This window comes from Chaetodon trifascialis, chromosome 14, assembly GCF_039877785.1.
Source record: "Chaetodon trifascialis isolate fChaTrf1 chromosome 14, fChaTrf1.hap1, whole genome shotgun sequence".
Taxonomy (NCBI): Eukaryota; Metazoa; Chordata; class Actinopteri; order Chaetodontiformes; family Chaetodontidae; genus Chaetodon; species Chaetodon trifascialis.
Window position 1 is genome coordinate 6,222,213 of NC_092069.1, and position 20,412 is coordinate 6,242,624.

The 20,412-nt window shown below is 39.9% G+C and overlaps 2 protein-coding genes across 2 annotated transcripts in view; one reads left to right on the forward strand and one right to left on the reverse strand.

The window, feature by feature from the left end:
- daam1a (dishevelled associated activator of morphogenesis 1a) overlaps positions 1–20,412 on the reverse strand; it is a 157,558-nt gene that overhangs the window by 54,303 nt on the left and 82,843 nt on the right. The window lies entirely within an intron of this gene.
- Positions 5,407–20,023, forward strand: enpep (glutamyl aminopeptidase). The gene is made up of 20 exons (XM_070979619.1): positions 5,407–6,032; positions 8,734–8,875; positions 10,487–10,618; positions 10,771–10,891; positions 11,755–11,909; positions 13,345–13,458; positions 13,582–13,716; positions 13,829–13,894; positions 14,027–14,092; positions 14,413–14,573; positions 15,035–15,117; positions 15,368–15,501; positions 16,400–16,455; positions 16,535–16,685; positions 17,319–17,392; positions 17,625–17,729; positions 18,003–18,176; positions 18,411–18,551; positions 18,994–19,075; positions 19,281–20,023. Exons 1-20 carry the CDS (start codon positions 5,407–5,409, stop codon positions 19,425–19,427), a joined length of 2,865 nt encoding a protein of 954 aa, XP_070835720.1. The 3' UTR covers positions 19,428–20,023.

The window sequence follows — 20,412 nt, forward strand, 5'->3', positions numbered from 1 at the left end:
TTCTGAAATTTATGTCACACACAGGGTGATCGAGGGAGAGAAGGATGGGATCAGGTGTGGCCACAGCGAAGTGTCAGAGATTAGTCTGAGCTCATGTATATATGAGCCTGTTAGGAAAAAGTCACTCTGGGTGTTTTGCCCCGCTCACCCAGAACAGCTGGACCTCCGAGCCCCACAGAACAGACAGAAAGCTGCCACCTAGCAAAGAAAGACACCACCTCTGAACACCTGACAAACGCTGCCATTGGAGGTGCGAGAAGACCTCATCATCCCGCTGCCTGTTGAGAGAGGTAGAGAGAGAGAGAGAGAGGCCAGACTGTACCAAAATATACAGTAATTCACTGCTTTATCTGTTGTCCTCATTCATTCATTCATTCATTCATTCATTGCCTATGACTGTTTGCAGTGATTCATTGCATTTAGTCATGTATTTCTATTTGTAAGTTTATTGATAAGGGATTTAATTACCATTTTATGTTTTATATAATTATATGTTACAGCCTGTTTTTGGGGGAAAATCAGAAAAAATAGAAAAAAAAGGGGTGCATTGTTGCTGACATGTCTCCAGAATTTTTTGTTCAATTGGCCTTGTGAGTGCCGATATCTCAGTGCTCGATATTGGCTGACTGATTAATCGGTCTCTCACTTTATGCTACATCATTTGATTTTCTAGAGGGTCGTAAAATAGAGAATAAAATTGGATTTTTATTTCTCACCTAACATTTAGCTAATCAGCTCTTTAACCAGGACCACCAGCTCTTATGTACACCTTCCATGAAGCCATTCTCCTGAGCTGGGCACGGGGTCAGCATTCATTCTCTCACTGTGGTCTGAAAGTTGAAGCCATGGGTCACATATTTCACAAGGAATACAGTCTCAATGGCACCTCACACATAGGTCCCTTAAAGGAGTGCAGCCTGGCCACTGGTCCTCAGGTATTTTGAATTGACCTGCTGCTTCTCACCATTAGTTGTGCTGGAAAGTACAAATTTGGCCAATCTGTTTGATCATTCTCTCTCTCTGAATCCAGATTTTAGAGGAGCAAGAGATAGCCTGTTAATCAAAAACCCTTTCCGGCATTCATCTTGAGTTTACATCTAAATGTAACATGACCAGCAGGTGGCACCAGGAGATACAACGTTAACTCACTCTGACACTGTCACTGGGCCTCATAATACATGACATACAAATATACAGCACATGATGTGTATCTTTGCTTGTTTGAACCCCAAACATCTGGTCTCATGTTTTTACTTGTGTCTTTGGAGAGGTGTCTGATCTTTCCCATGTCTCACCTTAATTGGGATATACTTTTGAGTTTGCCTTTTGAGTAGTGGATATGACAGAGAACTTTTGTTTATTATTCTCAAAGCAGCACCCCAAGTTTCCTCTGGGACGGGTTCCGCAATTTCCACCTCCCAGCCTGCTTTGATCTGAATCATAGGAGAGTCTGTAAAGGACACCATAACATCAGAAATGCAGGATATAAGGCCCATCAGGGGGAAGTTGGATGTTTTTAACCCAGAACATGATCTTTTCCAAAACCTGACCATGTAGTTTTGATTTGAATTTTTACACGATTTTTCTGATTAGCCGGATATTGTAACTTACACTTGTTGATTGTTTGTTTTAAATACTGCAAATCAGCAGTGGATTGCAGTTCAGTTTCTCACTGAGACAGTGCAGTGCATGGTTGTTGATCTGCAGCACTGAGTGGCAATTGTTGATCACAGTTGTTCTGTGCCACTTCAACGGGACACCCAGAAGAACACAGTCATAAAGTTGTCTCTCAATTAGTTTATAAAATGAACAGCTTTAAACTACAACACAACATCAGTGCCTCAATAAATCACTGTGGAAAAAGTGTCCATTTTCATTCAAATCTTATCTGGATATCTGCATGCTGACAGATGATGTAGAATTAACACGTTAATTTTTGACTGATGTTTATGTGTCTGAGGAGACATGAAATCTGATCATTAGGTTTTATGTTTTGTCTCTCATGCTGACTTTTAGTGGATATCAAGGCGGAGGAGCCGCAAAGTTTGTGTCTTATCTCTTGAGCCTTGCAAACACAATAAAGATAAAACATGAAGAAGAAGCTCAGGGTCAGGCTGGTTACATTAACTTGTCAGTCGAAACTCCTTTGACTGTTTAGCTTCTGTAGACTATAATTCAATTCAAAACCCTCACCCCCTGTTTGCTGCAGTGGTCAAGCGGTGGATAGAACCAACAATAACTCTGATCCTCAAGATGTTGGGACACTGTGTAAAACATAAATAAAACTTCTTGTCAGAATTTACTAATCCTTTTAGACATGAACTCAAGTGAAAACAGGACAATGCAAGACAATATATTTGATATTTTACCTCATCAGTGTCATTAATTATTGTAAATATATGCTCATTCTGAATTCTGTTGTTCTGTATTACCGTTACTCAATACTCCACCATGCATGACCTTTTTAGCACTTTATTAGAGATCAAGAGTGAGAAGCCACAAAATTTATGAGCGTCTTATCTCTGTGAAACTCGCAAACACAATAAAGGTACAATGTGAGGAAAAAGCTCAGGGTCAGGGTGGGTGCATGAACTTGATCCTTTAGCTTCTATAGAAACAAATCAAATATTTGCTGCAGTGGTCACGTGTTGGACAGAACCAAAAGCATATTGACAAATTAGCTATTTTCAAAGACTTAACTGGAGAATTATTGAGGCTAAGAATGTAGAGTTTATCTCTAGGGTGGCATTCAAGGAAAGAACATGGAGTCATTAACGTCACAAGGGATTATCCTCTTGGCAGTATGAATGTTCATGACTATCTGCCTATTGGGTTAGTACAGTAGAGTATGGAGTATAGATGGGTTACAAGTTTAAGGAAAAATTCCATGCCATGGCCTTCACAGTCACCAGATCTCAACCCCATTGAATACCTGTGGGAGATGTTGGAGTCATAAGTTGTCATAAATACAAATAAAGCAACCAAGAATGACTTTTTTTTTTTCTGATAAAAGAAACTAGTAGTAAAATGTTAGACTCACACCACCCTCCAGGTGGTCTCTACACACACGTAAGTAGTAGATGTAGATGTTTCAAGTTAAGCTAATGGGTAAGAAGTTGAAATCTTTTCAGAAGGGGAATTTGTGAAGGAGAGCCTTGTTGCTGCTGCAGAGCTGTTGGCACCACACAAAGTAAAATAAATGATAATAATAATCAGAATTCATGGGGATGCAGGAAAACCTGATGTGGAGCTCAGTGATAGCAAGTGTCTGTTTGATTTAGTCTTCATGGTGGACATCACCAAGAACCTCTCAGAGCTGAACCTCAAGCTCCAGCAGCTTCTCAGCTCTCTGCTTTAAAATGTGAAATCACTATGAAGTGAAATTAAAGCTGAGAGTGCAACTGGAAACAGATGACGCTGTGCATTTTCCTACTCTGCATGAACAAAAACATGCTGTCTGGGAACTCCTCTGGATATTGGCGAGAGGTTTCAGGACATGAACAGCTGATGTGCCTAACAACCTACAACATTTAATCATTCAGCTGAGTGCTTTACTATATAATGTTTAGCCCCTTCTGTATTCGTATTCGATTGTTTGATTTGATGATATCGTCAGTATTACTGAACATAAAAACATGGGACTATGCTGGGAAGTCTAACTGTGAATGTAAAGCAAAACATTGTACTATATTCAAGAAATAAATCCAAAAATGATGTAGAATCTGAAAGTAAATTAATTTAACATGCAGATTGTGTTTAATAATGCTGTTGGCAGAACACATAAACAGATTTTTCATCTTCAGAGTTAAGACTTGATGTTTCTTACTCAAATGCAGTCTGGGAACTGTAGTTGACTTCTCTTGTGTTTCATATACACTGGCTTGTACATTTAACTTGTCAGAGAACCATAGTTGCCTATCTTTTGTTCTGATGATGAGTTTCATTAACTAACATTATCGGTGGGGAAAAAAAAAAAACAGAACTTTTACCACAGGAGCTTGAAAAGACCTGAAGCAGCTGGATTTGTGCAAGCTGAGAATCCATCTTGCCAGGCTTCAAGTTAGGCGCTTGTGGCCAAACTACAGTTATTCTGGACCAGTCAGTGTTTTATGACGTACAACCGGCACCTACTGGTGTAGTTCAGGTGTGACAGCAGCCAGAGAAGCTACTGTTAGCGGACCTTCAAGACGTTAGCATAGATGTTGTTATAGCATCAGTTACATCAGACGTGGTAAAGATGTTTTTACTCTTCTTCAGACTGATTTAAGGACTTTGACTCTCCTACTACTTCATATAGCTCACTGATCTGATTGGCTGACGTCAGCCCATGATAGAAAGTGACAAACAAATGGTTCATTCAATCCCCTGTCAAGTGTTTTTGAAAGCCCCTGCCCTCTTCCAAAAAGTTTCCGATAATGGCTTCCCAGATGGTTTGTTACACAGAGCCATCTGGGAAGCCATCACGTCAGGTAAAAAATAAGTCCTCTCATTCTGCAATTGAGTGTCCCAAATGTGAAGGGTTCATCCAGTGGAGAGCATCACTGTGCTCAGTAAATTTATGTTATTAGATTTTAATGTTTTTGAGTAAAAGTGGGAGTTTTGGCTTTATGATGGGATAGATGAAAGGTCATAGGGTCAACAAATTAACTTGGGATCATCCTCTGGAGATCATGAATATTGACCACCTTCAGGTTCTGCTGCTACTGAAACAAGTAAAAATAAATATTTTGACAAACTTAACCCTACAACTGTGGCTCACCACGATACAGGCAACATTTTTTCTATTCCCAAGGCATTGTGTTGCAATCACTATTATGCAATCACAAAGTGAAAACATGGTATCAGACGCAGTCATGTCCAAACATTATACCTTTCCCCTGATGTATCTGCTCTCAGCAGGACAGATTCCAGTGCATCCAACTCACTGTGCAATCTAAACCTCTCTGATATGGATTCAAACCAAACACACACGTGCAGTAGTTAAATAATTTTTAAAGTCAGTTGTCAGCATTGACTACATGTTCTATTTACATGCCTATGCACAGAGAACACCATTTAGTATTTTTGAAAAACAACAGGCATCCAAGTTGAACTTTAGCTGTTGATTTACAAGCAGATTGTAGATGTTTAACTGAAGGAGGCGTCTCAACAACACTGGGGACAGAATAAATCTCTCACTCAATGTGTGAGATTCTCTCCGCTGTCTGACAGATTTCCTCTCCTCACTTCTCCTCCTCTTTCCTCTCTCCACCCCTCAGCACCACAGAGGCAAGCTCTGAATTGGTTCACACAGCTAATCTAAATACTGTAGGAGCCAAAGCACACAGCTCTGACTTCAGGCCAGTTGAAGAGCAGCTAACCTGGAGAAAGTCGGGTTAGACTTAAGAGTTTTCAGGTTTGAAAGTCATGGTTGAGAGCATGGACTTCGAGAAGAAAGAGAAGCGTTACTGCATCCGTGGTAAGCATGTAATCATCATCTGTGTGGTGGTGGTGGTTTGCTCTGTGGCGGTGGGCCTCGGGGTGGGCCTCTCTAGGTCAGACACCACCACTCTCCCGCCAAACCCCACAACAGAGCCTACCCAACCCCCTCCACCTGGCAGGGGGCCCTGCATGCCCTCCACTGACTCCAGTGGGGACTGGAAGAATTTCCGTCTGCCAGACTATGTGAACCCTGTCCACTATGACCTGCACCTGGAGCCAAACATGGAAGATGACACGTACACTGGCACAGTGGACATCCACGTGGAAGTCACCAAACCTACCCGCCACCTGTGGCTTCACATTCGGGAGACGTTCGTCAGCACCATGCCCAGGCTGAAGATGCTGAGCAACCAGAAGAGCCAGAGGGAGGTGGCGGTGAAGAGCTGTTTTGAATACAAGACTCATGAGTATGTAGTGGTGGAGGCCACAGAGGAGCTGCCTGTCACCAGCCCAGGAGAGGTATACGTGCTCACCCTGGACTTCCAGGGCTGGCTCAATGGCTCTGTGGTGGGATTCTACAGGGTCATCTACACCGAGAACGGGAAGACCAAGTAAGTTCTTTGATTTGATTCCATCACAAACCATATACACTGAACACTCTTGTTTACTCACACAAAAAAAAATCTTTTTTGACTCATCCTCTTCAGTATTTAAAAGCAAAGTTCTTAACACACTGCAATGTAGAAGTAAGTGGAAATTTTGCATTTAATTTTTTTATTAATGTCATTATTAACCAATAAATGGTATAGATAATGAAAAGTAACATAGAAGTGATATGATATGTTTCAATGTGTTTTGAACTGAATATTAACAGTTTGAAAGCAGCTGTGAGTGATTTGTACATGTGCACATACAAACAGTTAATGAATGTTTGAAGGATTTGTTCCTGTACGTAATCTAATATCTTTATATAACTATGTTATACTACATTAATAAGTATTCATTAACTGTATATTCATAATTGCTACCTTGACATTCATACATGTTGAAAAATATTGCTAAAGGGGTTCCCAGTGCCTTAAGAAGTGATGCCAAGGGGTCCTGAGTTAGTGTCTGTATGTGACGAATTGGGAGGAAGAATGTGTTTGTCCGAACATAATGTGTAGAAGCAGAGTAGAAAACAGACTTGCATGTGACTCAGGCGCACAGAAGGGATGGAAAGACCTACAACTCTGACAGCCTCGGGTCTCTGGATACAGATGCATCAAATGAGTGGGACCCCAGTGACACGGTCAAGTGCAATGAGGACAAATAGGGAGTCTTGTCTAACATATGACAGCAGCCTGCCCCCCTGGGGTGGGACAACTCACGAGTTTTGAATCTTTTTTATTAACCAGAGTATTCAATTTAAAATCACAGAGGAGCAAAAAAAATAAATATTCTTGAAATCAATATATTTTGAGATCTATGGTCTTGACTTGAAAATAATGAGCTACTGATGGGATCCACTGAGGGGCCTAGACAGCAAAAGACCGGCCATCCTTGAAGATACTGAGAGCTAATAGTTGAGGGCTGACTAATCAAAAAAAAATAAGAAAACTATATAAAGTTTTATTAACCAGTATTAAATGTTAAAACTCATGAGCAACCAGTTATGGGTGATAAGGATTGGTATAATACTACATACAGTGGGCTATGCTCTACAATACCAAAAGGATATTCACTCCAGACGATACAAGAATAACACTAACCATCCGAATAACAGTCTTTTCTATGTGCTGCGGTCAGATGGAAGGCAGAAGCTCAGGTGGAGCTTCGACCCTCAGACCCCTAGGATCATCATCCGATCCTACATATCCAATCATGGAAGGCAATCGATTATTCTAGCAGGGTGCCTAAACCAGAGCAGGTTTCTCAGTGATCTGTCCTGTAACAGTCATGGTTATTTGTGCACATACTAAAGACAACAGAGTCAATCTTTAGTTGGAAATGACACTGGTTACACTATAACCTTTTTTCAGCAGCAATCATTAACTTCTATTTAACATATTAATGAATCCCTCTATGGTTTGTACACAGTATATCTCATAAGACCACACATTTTAGTAACATACCAAACAAAAAGTGACAGTCCAGATTTTCATTAGGATACCTTTAATGTCCAAGCTTGAAGTTTCATTCTTGACCTTAAAAATAGCAATTAGACAAATCAGTCCCAATTTGATGTCCACTCAGTGGCGTTTTCTGGAGCTTTGGTCACATGGTCTTCATCAGTGGATGGACTTTGGTCAGTTATGGAGATGCTAATATGCTAACATGTGTAACAGCTACTGAAGTGTTAAATGATACATTTCCATGAGCAAACTCTGTCTACTGACAAGACTACAATACAGTGGAAAGCTCCAGGGAAAAGCTATAAATGGACCTTAAGTTGGGTTTGTTTGGTCAAAGTATAAAATTCTAGTTTAATCAAAAATCAACACATTGCGACTCCTTGCACATTTAATTTTTAATTTATTGTTTTTTCTCTTTTCTTTACATTTTTTGGAGTTAATACTAAATTGCATTTTAATGTGGATGCAGTGATACTCCAGAATCTATCTTTTGAGAAACTAACACTCCTCAGCTGTAAGTAGTTGCGAAAGTTTGCAGTTTGCTCCTTCGTGGAAAGCAGCTGGCCTCAACTTGGACACATATCAGTTTGACTGGATTCCAGCGGTCACACATGTTTACACTGCAGAAAAAAAAAGACCAAACAAAGATACTTTTCAAACCTCTCCAGAGACATAATCCGTTTAATTTCTGTCTGTTCTAAACAGCTGTTTGTTGACTAAACACTGCCTCATACATACTGAGCATGATGATGGATGGCAGAGACGGGAATTTCAAGTCTGCCACCATGAAAACATAACTGACATAAATTGAAGCCACATTTCTTTGGGGGTTAAATGCTAAAATTACTCAAAGACTGTCAGAGTTTTGATAGAGTTTCACTTAATTAAAGTTTTGGTTTTGACAAGGGTCCTTACTAAACACTGTCCTGGTTGAGTCTCCTGGGTCCACAGCATTTGGTACATGATTGCATGAGGATACTTTTCTTTTCATTCAGTTGGCTGGGGGGTAAGGGGAGGTAAATCATGCAAAATACCACACATGGTCTCAATCAGAGACAACAAACTTGCCTCTGAAACTATTTGATTTTGTTGCAAGGTTTAAATTAAAACAATTGTTGGTGTTAACAACTATAGGAAAAAGACATAAAGCACCTGGTCTCCAACACCTACAATAATTTGTCCTTCATTTGATCACCAGAAAGATTGCTGCGACTGACCATGAGCCAACAGATGCCCGCAAGTCCTTTCCCTGCTTCGATGAACCCAACAAGAAGGCCACCTACAATGTCGCCATCACTCATGATGCTGATTATGGAGCTCTGTCCAACATGCCGGAAGAGGTAGGACTCAAATCAACAACAATAAACAGTTTAAAATACACAGATGCTTTTTCATTTCAAAATGCTACACAGCATAGCTTGATACTTAAAATACTCCAAAGTAGTGCTTGTCATGGCTGATCTCAGAACACCAGGAACTCAATTTTTTGGTAACCTGTACCCTCCAGGGTACATTCATGTATACATGAAGTCATAAAGCATACATTTTTTTGCTCAAGTTGAAACATTTTCAAATTGTATGGACGGGACATTGCTCAGTTAATCCCACCTAGGGCAAAGTGACAGTCCAATAAAACCCTTCCCTGAAAAACGATTGTCCAATCTGTGCTTAGTAATCATTACTTGGCATGGCAGGTCTGTCAGGCCTTGGATTTCTCAACATGCTGAAACATTGAGCATGGAGAGTCACAAGATAGTTAGATTTGCAAATTTGTTGCTTGTTCAAGTATACCTTTCTATAGTAAGCATGTAAGCAGTGTTTTGGGAATAACATAACATTTTATTTACATCGTAATTATCCAATATAATTGATTTATAATACTGTACTACAATAATAGCTAGCAGCTCTATAGCTAATCAAATCAGGTAGTGACAGTTTTGCCAAATGTCTGTCAAAATGTTTCATTCATTCATTTTCTATGCTGCTTATCCTTTTCGGGGTCTCGGGGGGGCTGGAGCCTATCCCAGCCTTCAACGGGCCAGAGGCGGCGTACACCCTGGACCGGTCGCCAACCGATTGCAGGGCAACATATATACACAAACAACCATTCACGCTCACACTCACACCTAGGGGCAATTTAGAGTCACCAGTTAGCCTAATGAGCATGTTTTTGGTCTGTGGGAGGAAGCCGGAGTACCCGGAGAGAACCCACACATGCACAGGAAGAACATGCAAACTTCACACAGAAAGGCCCGACCCGGGAATCGAACCGGCGACCTTCTTGCTGTGACGCACGCGCACTATCACAAATCTATAACAGCATTGCTTTTATAACTTAAAGGTGCAATGTGGCCAGAATTTTAGTTTAAAACATGAGTTATTAAATACAGCTACTACCTACAGCCAAAGATAACTGCAGCAAAGAGTACAGTGAGCGAGAGTTAGCAGTTACTCTGGTGATATGCTGGAGTGATCTTCAACAGGTGGCCATATCTTACACATTGTACCTTTAAATTTGTGCCTTTTTCATTTATTTTCTACTCAGTAAATTCAAGTCATTTTGACTAGGCTTCATCATCAGTGTTTTTCAGTCTGAAGGAACCCATGCGGTTCATCTATTATAGTTAACATAAATCCTCAAAATTCACAACTCCACCAATAACTTTTTTATAATTCCTGCTAGTGATTGTATGTAGAGAGTACTTTGCCGGTAAAACAATTCATAATCCTGTTGAAAGGTTGCTGTAGTTGGAAGAAGCATAATTTCTCAAACTTTCCCATGGTCAAGGGAAAAAACAAGAAACGGGAAGCCAGACTTGGAGTGAACACTTTGAATACTAAAAGCAGAGGAATCAATCTTGTGCCACTGTTTTAGGCCAGGGGATCCACCCACCTTCATAGTCTGAGTGACATCCACATTAACCCATGATCCATTTTCTCTGCCTCTCCAGGGCCACCAAAACCTGACTGACAATAAAAGGAGGACCTCCTTCGAGAAGTCCATTCCAATGAGTACCTATTTAGTATGTTTTGCTGTGCACCAGTTTGAGTATGTGAACAGAACATCTGCCCGAGGAATTCCTGTGAGTTGAATATTATGTCACTATCAATGCCATCACTTTGCAACAAGTACTGACAAAAAGACTTGAAACTTACTTATTCTATCATATTAAACTGTCAGAGACACACTAACATGTACGCATTCATGTGTTTTTGTCCTCCTCTGCCCTTACAGCTGAGAATCTACGCCCAGCCAACTCAGCTAGAAACAGCAACATACGCAGCCGACATGACCAAGATCATCTTTGACTTCTTTGAGGATTATTTTGCCATGCCATACTCCATCTCAAAACTGGGTAGGTTTAGACAAACTCTTCCATGATCAGGGCATCCTCTTATCGCTCCACATAAGCAGGAAACTCAGTGGAACATTAACAACAAAGTCTCTTATTTACATACTACTATACAGTTATTTACTTTGTTAAGCATGCCCGATTTGTAGTACTTAGATTTATTTTTCCATTTTTTCTATGTAATTCTTACAGTGAGATACATATTTTTGGAGTCACAGTGTCCCTGCTAGGCGGTTTTATTCCCTTGGGAGAATGTTCCCAAATATATATTTTTTAAATGTTTCTATTATGTGACCATATATTCCACTGAAAACAGGTAGCTTATCAGTAGTAGTGGAAATATACTAAAGATTCTGCAGAAATAAATCACTGAATCTTGAATGAACTAAAAGTAATAGTTTCAGTAACAGAGCCATTTCCCAATCCTGTGGAAGAAATCGGCCTGGGTGGGCATCATGGACATACAATGATGGTGGGAAATCTGTAAATAAGAAGTTAAACAGAGTGTCTTTCAAGCCTCATAGATTGTTTTACAGAAGTCTTTCCTCAACAGTCACATTTGAGGAAATAAACATGCCTCTTTGTGATCAATAAGCTCATGGTATTGTAGCCGATAGATTTTGATCTTTCTTGCATACGAGAGGGGAATTTGTTGAAAAGCCAGTGGCAGAGGTGGTTACCTAAAGCTTATTGTTAAATATTATCTAATAAAGTTAAGAATTCTTGTGGTGATGAAGATCCCACTGACGGCAATATTGCAAGGAGTTGTCAAGATAAAATCTTAATGTCTTGCAAGAGTTAATAAGGCAGTAATGCAATAAAACAGATGACATATGGTTACCTCAGTGGACTCTCTTTTGATCCAGATAAGATAGCGATCCCTGACTTTGGTACTGGCGCCATGGAGAACTGGGGCCTCATCACCTACCGGGAGACCAACCTACTGTATGATGAGAACGAGTCATCCTCCATAAACAAGCAGCGAGTGGCCACTGTTATTGCCCATGAGCTGGTTCACCAGGTACTCATACTTACTTACTTATTACTTACTCAGATGCAGGACATTTTTTCACTGTCCTGTGTTGCATACAACTTGACTGCAGTAGTGGAGAATAACTTGTTTAATTAACTCAAATGCTAGACTTAGTAGTAGTGCTTGAACACAATTCCAAAAAAAGCTGGAAACGCTGTCAAAGGTAAATAAAAAAAGACTGCAATCATTTGTAAACAAACTGTGTTTACTGACAGTGGTTTCGCCAAGTGTTCCTCATCTAATATCCTAATATCCTTCATACCAGTGATCACAAATGGTCAGTCTGTGGTCCACATTTGGCCCATCAAAGCTTCCCATCCAGCACAGAACATTAATAAATTCCAAAATGTGTGTATTACTAATCAGTGGAAGGGGCTCAATGCATCCTGAGAGTGATCGTAGATTAGCTTGCCTCTGGAAACGTCACTTGGGTTTATTTTTGTTGACCTAATGTTGTATTGAGGGGACTCAATACAACATTGAAGGATGCATCCTTATATTTCTCTCAGTGTAAACACCACATTTGGCCTTCCGGATGAATCCAGACAGACCTCATGGTGGTGACAAAATCAAAAGCAAAACATTAGGCTGTCATATGATGTTCATTTAGTGGGATTGGAGTATTCCTTCAGACATCCCAGTATATACAGGCACGTGGCTTTCACTGTGCAAAAACAAAATTTTTGTAGATGTAGCAGTGTTTGAGGAGACCTCATGTATGTGCATTAATCATTAAATCTTGTCCACAGCCAAGAGTGTTCTAGCAAAGCTGTGGCCTTTATCTTTATTTCCCACACAATGGAATTGTTATAGATGATGAAATGTCATTAGAAAAAGTTCAGGAGTTCAGAACTGTAAACGTTTATAATCCTTTATGTGCAATTGTTCAAGCTTTTTATGATGTACAGTCCGAGAACACGTCTTTCCAAGGTGTCAGCTATTTCAGTATGATAGGAGATAAGAGGCCTTGAGGCAATCAGTACAGTTTTATGAATTGTTCGAAGTTACAGGATTATGAGATGAGTAGTGACTCATTTTGATTATGATGATGTATGAATAGTCCTCTCGGTGTCAAGCTTTTATGAGGCCTTCTGCTGACATGTACTAAACAATAAACCTAAAACCTTCACATAATACAGTGGTATACTGTAGAGTGCATATAAGGAAGCTAGAAACAACCTCAAGATGGCAAGATAGCTGAAAATGTTAAATGCATTGTGGTGTTCTGAAGAATTGTGTGACGTGTTTAGTTTGATGGACCATATCAACATAAATGAGTGGAATTTGTCTAAATTTGTCAGAAAAAGTTCAAAGATAATAAAAACACTCAATCATAAACTACATGATTCATCATGTCAGCAGCAGCAGAAAATGGATTCCTTTGTTTGGACCCTGAAAACTCACGTCAGCTGTGTTTTTCCAGTGGTTTGGGAACATTGTGACTATGGATTGGTGGGATGACCTCTGGCTCAACGAGGGCTTTGCCAGTTTCTTTGAATACATCGGAGTGGAAGAAGCTGAACCTAGTTGGAACATGGTGAGTTCTCCTTTCAAGGCCCAACAAAGCCGTACCTCACTATTGGTCCCATTGACATAATACCAGTCATTTTAAGGACTTTAGTAATGTGAAACTTGCCTTTTGTCCTACTGTCACACACAGCGAGACATCGTGATCGTCAATGATGTGCTTCCTGTCATGAAGGATGACGCCCTCCTCTCCTCTCACCCAGTCATTGTGGATGTGTCGACCCCAGCAGAGATCACCTCTGTGTTTGACTCCATCTCATACAGCAAGGTACAACGGCTGGAAAGCTTCACACAGTAAAGGTTGCAATTTAGTATTCCGGAAAACATATCATCAAGCAACAAAATACTGTATGTAATGAAAATGATCCAACTTTATCCAGGGAGCATCTATTCTTAGGATGCTGGAGGACTGGATGGGGAAGGACAAGTTCAAAGAGGGCTGTCAAGTAAGTCAGAGGTCGCTGCAGCTTCATGACAGATATTTACCCAAGGATTTATCTCTTTTGATTCATGTTCAGGTTTTAAGTGTTCCACAAGCTCATCGCAAAAACCTGTTTTTTTTTCTCTCCTTTCACCAGAAATATTTGAAAGATTACCACTTCAAGAACGCCAAAACAGCCAACTTTTGGGCATCTCTTGCCAATGTATGTTTTAACTTTAACAGTTTTATCCTCAACTTTTCTACAAGGGCACAATAATTGTAAGAAATAATGCTTATTTGCTTTCTGAGGTGAGGAGATGGGGGCTGAAACGGCGAGCCTTGCTCTGTCCAAAGTTCAGAAATACACCTCTAAAGCTCACTGATGAACGTGTTGCATCGTGTTGGTTCAGTCTTAACACAAACAGAGATAGAAGAATGACAATTTCTCAGAAAGAAAACAAGTAAACATATTTACCAAAATGTTAACAACTTGCTTTAAGCTTTGACTTAATCTCTGAACGCTCGCTATGATCTCCTGCCCAGGTGAGCAGTTTGCCGATTGCAGAGGTAATGGATACATGGACCAAACAGATGGGCTATCCTGTACTGAGCCTCTCTGTCACAGGGACGAATGCCAAGCTGACCCAAATGCGTTTTCTCCTGGATCCTAAAGCTGATCCCAGCAAACCTCAGACACCTTTGGGGTCAGTGATACAAAGAAGACACAAAGACCAGTCACACATGATAGCATTTGATATCTCTTGGTCATATTAGAATTATCTTACAGGATTACAGGATTAAAAACTAAAATACTTTTTGAGAACCATCCCATTGAGGTATTATAATGTGATAATTTAGAAGGCAACATCTACTCATGTTGGAGTTTTGATGTATGAAAGTAAACTATTTTTTGGTCATCTTATCATCTCTATCATGATGTGAAAGGTGTTGTTCATAGTTCCAGAGGAGTGAAGAAAGTGGCACCCTTGTGACCAGGCAGAGTTTGAAAATGAAATGCACTTTTTGTTCTATTGTCCATTGTATCAGTCTTAAGATATAGGCTTTTCCTTAGAATGTCTACAAAATATCCTATATTTTAAAGAAATGGACACTGTGGGATTCCCATGCCAGTGCATTAATAACAATGAAAGAGGTTTTGTTACAGGTACAAGTGGACAATTCCAGTCAAATGGCACTCTGTGACAAACAACAAGACTACGCTGCACATGTTTGACAGCAAGAGCCCAGGTAGTATGCTCATCTATGACATATGAATATCAAATATTTTGTCACTGACGAAGAGAAAATAAATGACCCATAAATAACAGATGAAGAGGAAAGAAAGAATACAGTCACACAAATAAAATTGTCCTTCTTTCTGAATAAAGTCAGAGGGTTCATATTTTACAGTAGAAACTGACTGATGCAGCCAAAATGTCATTTTTCACCTGCCTCACTGCCACACTAATGTGTTCCCAATGATTGTGCTAATTTTCAGAGCTTCTCATCAGTAACTCGAGTTCAAGGGACGAGCTGCTGAAAGTAAACAATGATCACATTGGATTCTACAGAGTCAACCATGACAGCCAGATGTGGAACGTCATCAGTCGGCAGCTTCAGGACGACCACTTGGTAAAGCTGTGCTCTCTGATCCACACACACACTGCCTAGCACATTTAAGTTGTAGTTTAGTTGTAATTTAGTTAGTTTGACAGCTGTTAATGTTGTCTAAACAACAAAATGGCCACAAAGATTTTTCTTTCCATGATCTACTATTTGCCACGTTAACTTTTATTACGAATGGGATTAAAGTCAGAAAAGGAAGGAAAGTCTGTCAGTCAGCAAGAAACACTTTTTATATCATTTCCATTCAGTCATGTGAGGCCGACAATTCCGGAGCACTGAGGTTGATATAACATTTAGCTGGGATAGATTAAAGATTTGTGGAATACCATTTTGAAACCTTGTCGCCATTTTGTTTTTTGGAGCCTGAAGTAATCACATTTAGACAAGCGGTTTCAACCTCTATGCTGCTCGAATCTGACTGAGATCCCGAGGACATGCTGTGGTAGCATCTTGTCAGTCACAAGTCATACTCTGCTTTATTGTTCATTTTACTTTTAATGTGACCATAGTTTACAAAATGAACATCATGTTGAAGAAGAGTAGGAACTTGTGATTGACACAATAAACTCATAAGAAAGTGTTCATTGGAGTAAAAAAATCATATGAAAAGTGTGGTCATTTCCTCATTAACTTACAAACAAGCAGACTTCTGTCTGCAGAAATCAGAGTCGCCCCCTGCTGGTCATTAAAAAGAATGCATGTCTAAGGCATTTCTGCATTGGCTTCACTTTTCAGACACAGAAGCCCTGTTCACTTACTATACCATCTATCACTTCACATGACGCCTCAGAGGAAAGGACTTCTCATTTAGATAAAGACATGTTTCCTCATTTCTTCTTTCATGGTATGTATTCCAATTCACCCAAACAAATCATAACATGCAATTGTTTCCATTCTTACACAGGTATTCGATGCAGCTGATCGAACAAGCTACGTTGATGATGCTTTTGCTCTTGCAAGGTAAGATTTCACCTGTATGAACATTCATGCCACCAGTGGTGTACAGAGATTGTAAATACTGTTTTATTTCACCATCCAGGGCGGACATTATAGATTATGGTGTAGCCCTCAACCTAACCAAGTACCTGAAAAATGAGACTGAATACATAGTCTGGGACCGTCTGGCCTCCTCTATCGCCTATGTTCGGGACATGCTCTCAGGCAATGCTGAACTCTACCCAAAATTTCAGGTAAGGGGCCTGTCCATCCTAAGCTCTGATGAACTGTTTCCTAAACCTTATGTTTTGTTTTTGTTTTGAAAAAGCTATCATTTAAAAGGCCCAAGTTTCATTTCTCTAGTTCCAATGTGTTTGATGGCTTTCGTTTATTTCACTTTTTATTGAATTTTGTGTATTTTATTCTATTTAATTCCCTGTACTTTGTATTTAATTGGTTTAATTTATTTAATTGTGGTGCTAATTAGTTTTAATGTAGTCTTGCCTATATACAGCATTTTGATGAAGTGATTTGATGAGCACCTTTACACCTGTGCAACATTCAGCACAACGTGCAATGTCAAGCTCGGACATGCTGTTAGTCCTCTGATTGATGGTCTCTTTTTCTTAATCTTTTATACATCAGCATCTGCCTCTGGACAAATGAAACTGCCACAGGAGTAATATCCATAGCAGAGAACAAGCCAGAAACTACATTTCTACTGTTGAGACATCATATGGGTCAAAAAGTCATTAGCTATAAATACATATAGGAAATGGTCCACTACAAACCTCAAGTCTTCCTTAAAAGAGTTAAAGTGGGTGAGAGAGGTTCTGTACAGTTCTCTGGTGTTGATAAGGAAACATGTCTTTGTTTCTTTTCTCTAGAAAGTGTTTGATGACTATGTTCTGCCAATCTCAGCAGAACTTGGATGGACTGATAATGGGACACAGACAGAGAGGTACAGCAGGAGCAGTGAATAAAACATGACTTATTCCATTTGGGTTTCATAAAGAAAACACCTCAGATCTTTCCCTGGTCTCCTTCACAGTGTACAGCCAGTAAACCAGTGATAAAATGACTGATGTGAAACCAAATTTGTGGTCTTTTTTGCTCATCCATGCACTAATTTACCAGCCAATGTAAAATGGGTGGTTGGTGATCCTGTCATGTGACTGTTGGGTGTTTGGCAGGTTACTGAGGGAGACTGTGCTCAGCATCGCTTGTCAGATGGGAAATCAGGACGCTCTGAATAGCGCCTCTGCCATTTTTGACGACTGGATTAAAGGAACTCTCAGGTATCACCAACCCAGTGGATTATTTGTGGTTCATTTTCCTTACAGACAGACAATAAGTACTCTAAAGTAACAAACCTACAGGCTAATTATCAAGCCTGCATTACTTTTACTGCTGATGTTTCAAATCGTCAGAACATTTTGCTTTTAACTCCACTGCGTTGCAATATGATGACATGGTGCCACCCTGTAAAGAAAGTAACACCACCAAACAGCATGCTTTTAGCACAGTTACTGTTATCTGACTTTAGAATCTCTCGACCTCTATTCCTGCAGCAGTGTCCCAGTGAACCTGAGGCTGCTGGTCTATCGATATGGCATGAAGAACTCAGGCACAGAAGAAAAGTGGAACATAATGTTCGAGAGGTACAAAACTAGTTCTTTGGCTCAAGAGAAGGACAAGCTGCTGTATGGACTGGCGTCTGTGGAGGACGTCACACTCCTCTCAAGGTAATTAAAATATATCATTATCAAATTCATCATCTGACAAACAAGATTGTGTTACATCACTTTGACTGTGATGAGATTATGTATTTGGTTAGACATGTTTTTTATGTCATGTGATGCCTGTGAGCCAATAGCAAATAGACTCTTGGGCACCCTGCAAAAATTTCACCTGATGCAGCTTTAAAATCACTATGAAGAGTAAATATGAAGAGAGAATAACCTTTCAACTGCACACAGGCTCCTGGAGGCGGCTAAAGATGAAAGCGTGGTGAGGACTCAGGATCTGTTCACTTTGGTGCGATACGTGTCCTACAACCCACTGGGGAAGAGTATGGCCTGGGACTGGACCACACTCAACTGGGACTACCTGGTCAACAGGTCAGTGCAACAAGGTCTATGAGCCGACAAACAGAGTTGGCAACAACCACAGCTGACAGTAACAGACATCAAACAAGTCAGCATAGCACAAAATAAATTGAATTTTAAAGTGACTTTCGGCCACTTGGTCTGCAAAGTATCTGAACTTGTGCTCCAGAGAATTAAATCCTGTATCTTTGTGAAAACCCATTGTACTCACAAGTCCAGGAGGCAGGGAAATGTTGCATGCAGGTTCATTTGAAGACAAAGATCACAACATGACAGCAGGTGATTCTCATCCAAAATGACCCTTAGCTCCTCCTTAGGAATAAGATGCTCACCGGGCCTCTTGGTAATTTAACTCATCGTTCTGGACAACATTTTACCCATTTTGTACAGTCAACAGTCAAATTTAAAAATGTGTGTTTTGGGAATTGTGATGATAAACTTTCTTTATCAACAGATACACCATCAATGACAGAAACCTTGGTCGCCTACTGACCCAAATCAGCACCACCTACAATACAGACCTTGAGCTCTGGAAGGTTAGCCCTGGCTTTTGTGCTCTTTACTCCTCCTTCAGCTGTCATTATTCAGAAATGGGGTGTCTTTTTAGCTCCCAAGACTTTGGAAGTATTATTTAATGACAGCTAAAAATTGGATAAAACATTTGATTCTGTGATATTGTCCAAGCAAATACAGATTGTGTTCTGGCTTCTTCAAACACTTTTCTCCATGCTGGTCTTGTAGATGGAGCATTTCTTCTCGAAAACACCAAATGCTGGTGCTGGGGAGATGCCCAGGAGGCAGGCACAGGAAACAGTGAGGAACAACATCGAATGGCTCAGGAATAATGAAAACGAGATCAGAGTGTGGCTAGACAGCAACGCCCCCTAAAAACTGCACCACTGTAAACTACTGCAGGGATATGGACACACCGTGCCTGCATAGAACCAGAGCATCGCCACCTCCTGTAGACACATGTGGCCTTACAGGGTTCAGTTTGTGTTCTTTGTGAAGGGCCAAAGCAGGCTGCTGATCTGAATCAACATTTGAAAACATAAAATCAAAACAAATATGCACTTTCTTACTCATAAGTAGTTCATACTGAACCTGATCTCATTTGTGAAAGCCTCATTTTAAGATTGTCATGGATCCATTTAGAGTGCTGATTTGGGGTAAGTATCCAAAATATCCAAATTGCTGATGTGGAAATTCTCTACTGTTGTCCAATATCAATAATAGGACATTTAGACCTGGGTTATGAATGAGTAGAGTTCCTGTCTATTTGATGTAAATTAACTTTGACATACATATATGGTTATATATGCTGCACTGTGGTTTTGCAGCCGCTTCTTGTACTTTAAACCTTTTTATTACAAATTATTCACTGTATTTTTGTAAATTTTTAACTTATAAAGGAAATCTGAATTGTTTTGTTTTCAACAAATGCAAGCATTGTATTGATTTGAATTAAAACAACATTAAATCTCAGGTGTGGCTTCTATCATTCTACACCCCCGCAACACAGGGATTGTGTTTACATATATTCATATTCAGTTTTTTGCCCATATTCCCCAAAATATCAAGCTGTATACATGGCAAATGAAAATAAATATTCACTAATATTCCCATTGACATGCAGCAGTGCATTGTTCAGTTGATGAACATGCTGAACATGCACATGATGATGCTGTCTTTATGTCACTTTCTTGTGCCAAAAATTGAGCTTTCCAGCAGTGATGGACTGTGCAAGCACAGCCTCTCTTTCATTTATGCAGCCACTTTCTTGAAAAGGTCAGCATTGCTGTTGCTGTGTCTTTTATAATGTTTAAAAGGGTTTGTGTTTCTCATTCTGAGCAGAAATATCGGCTTTTCTTTT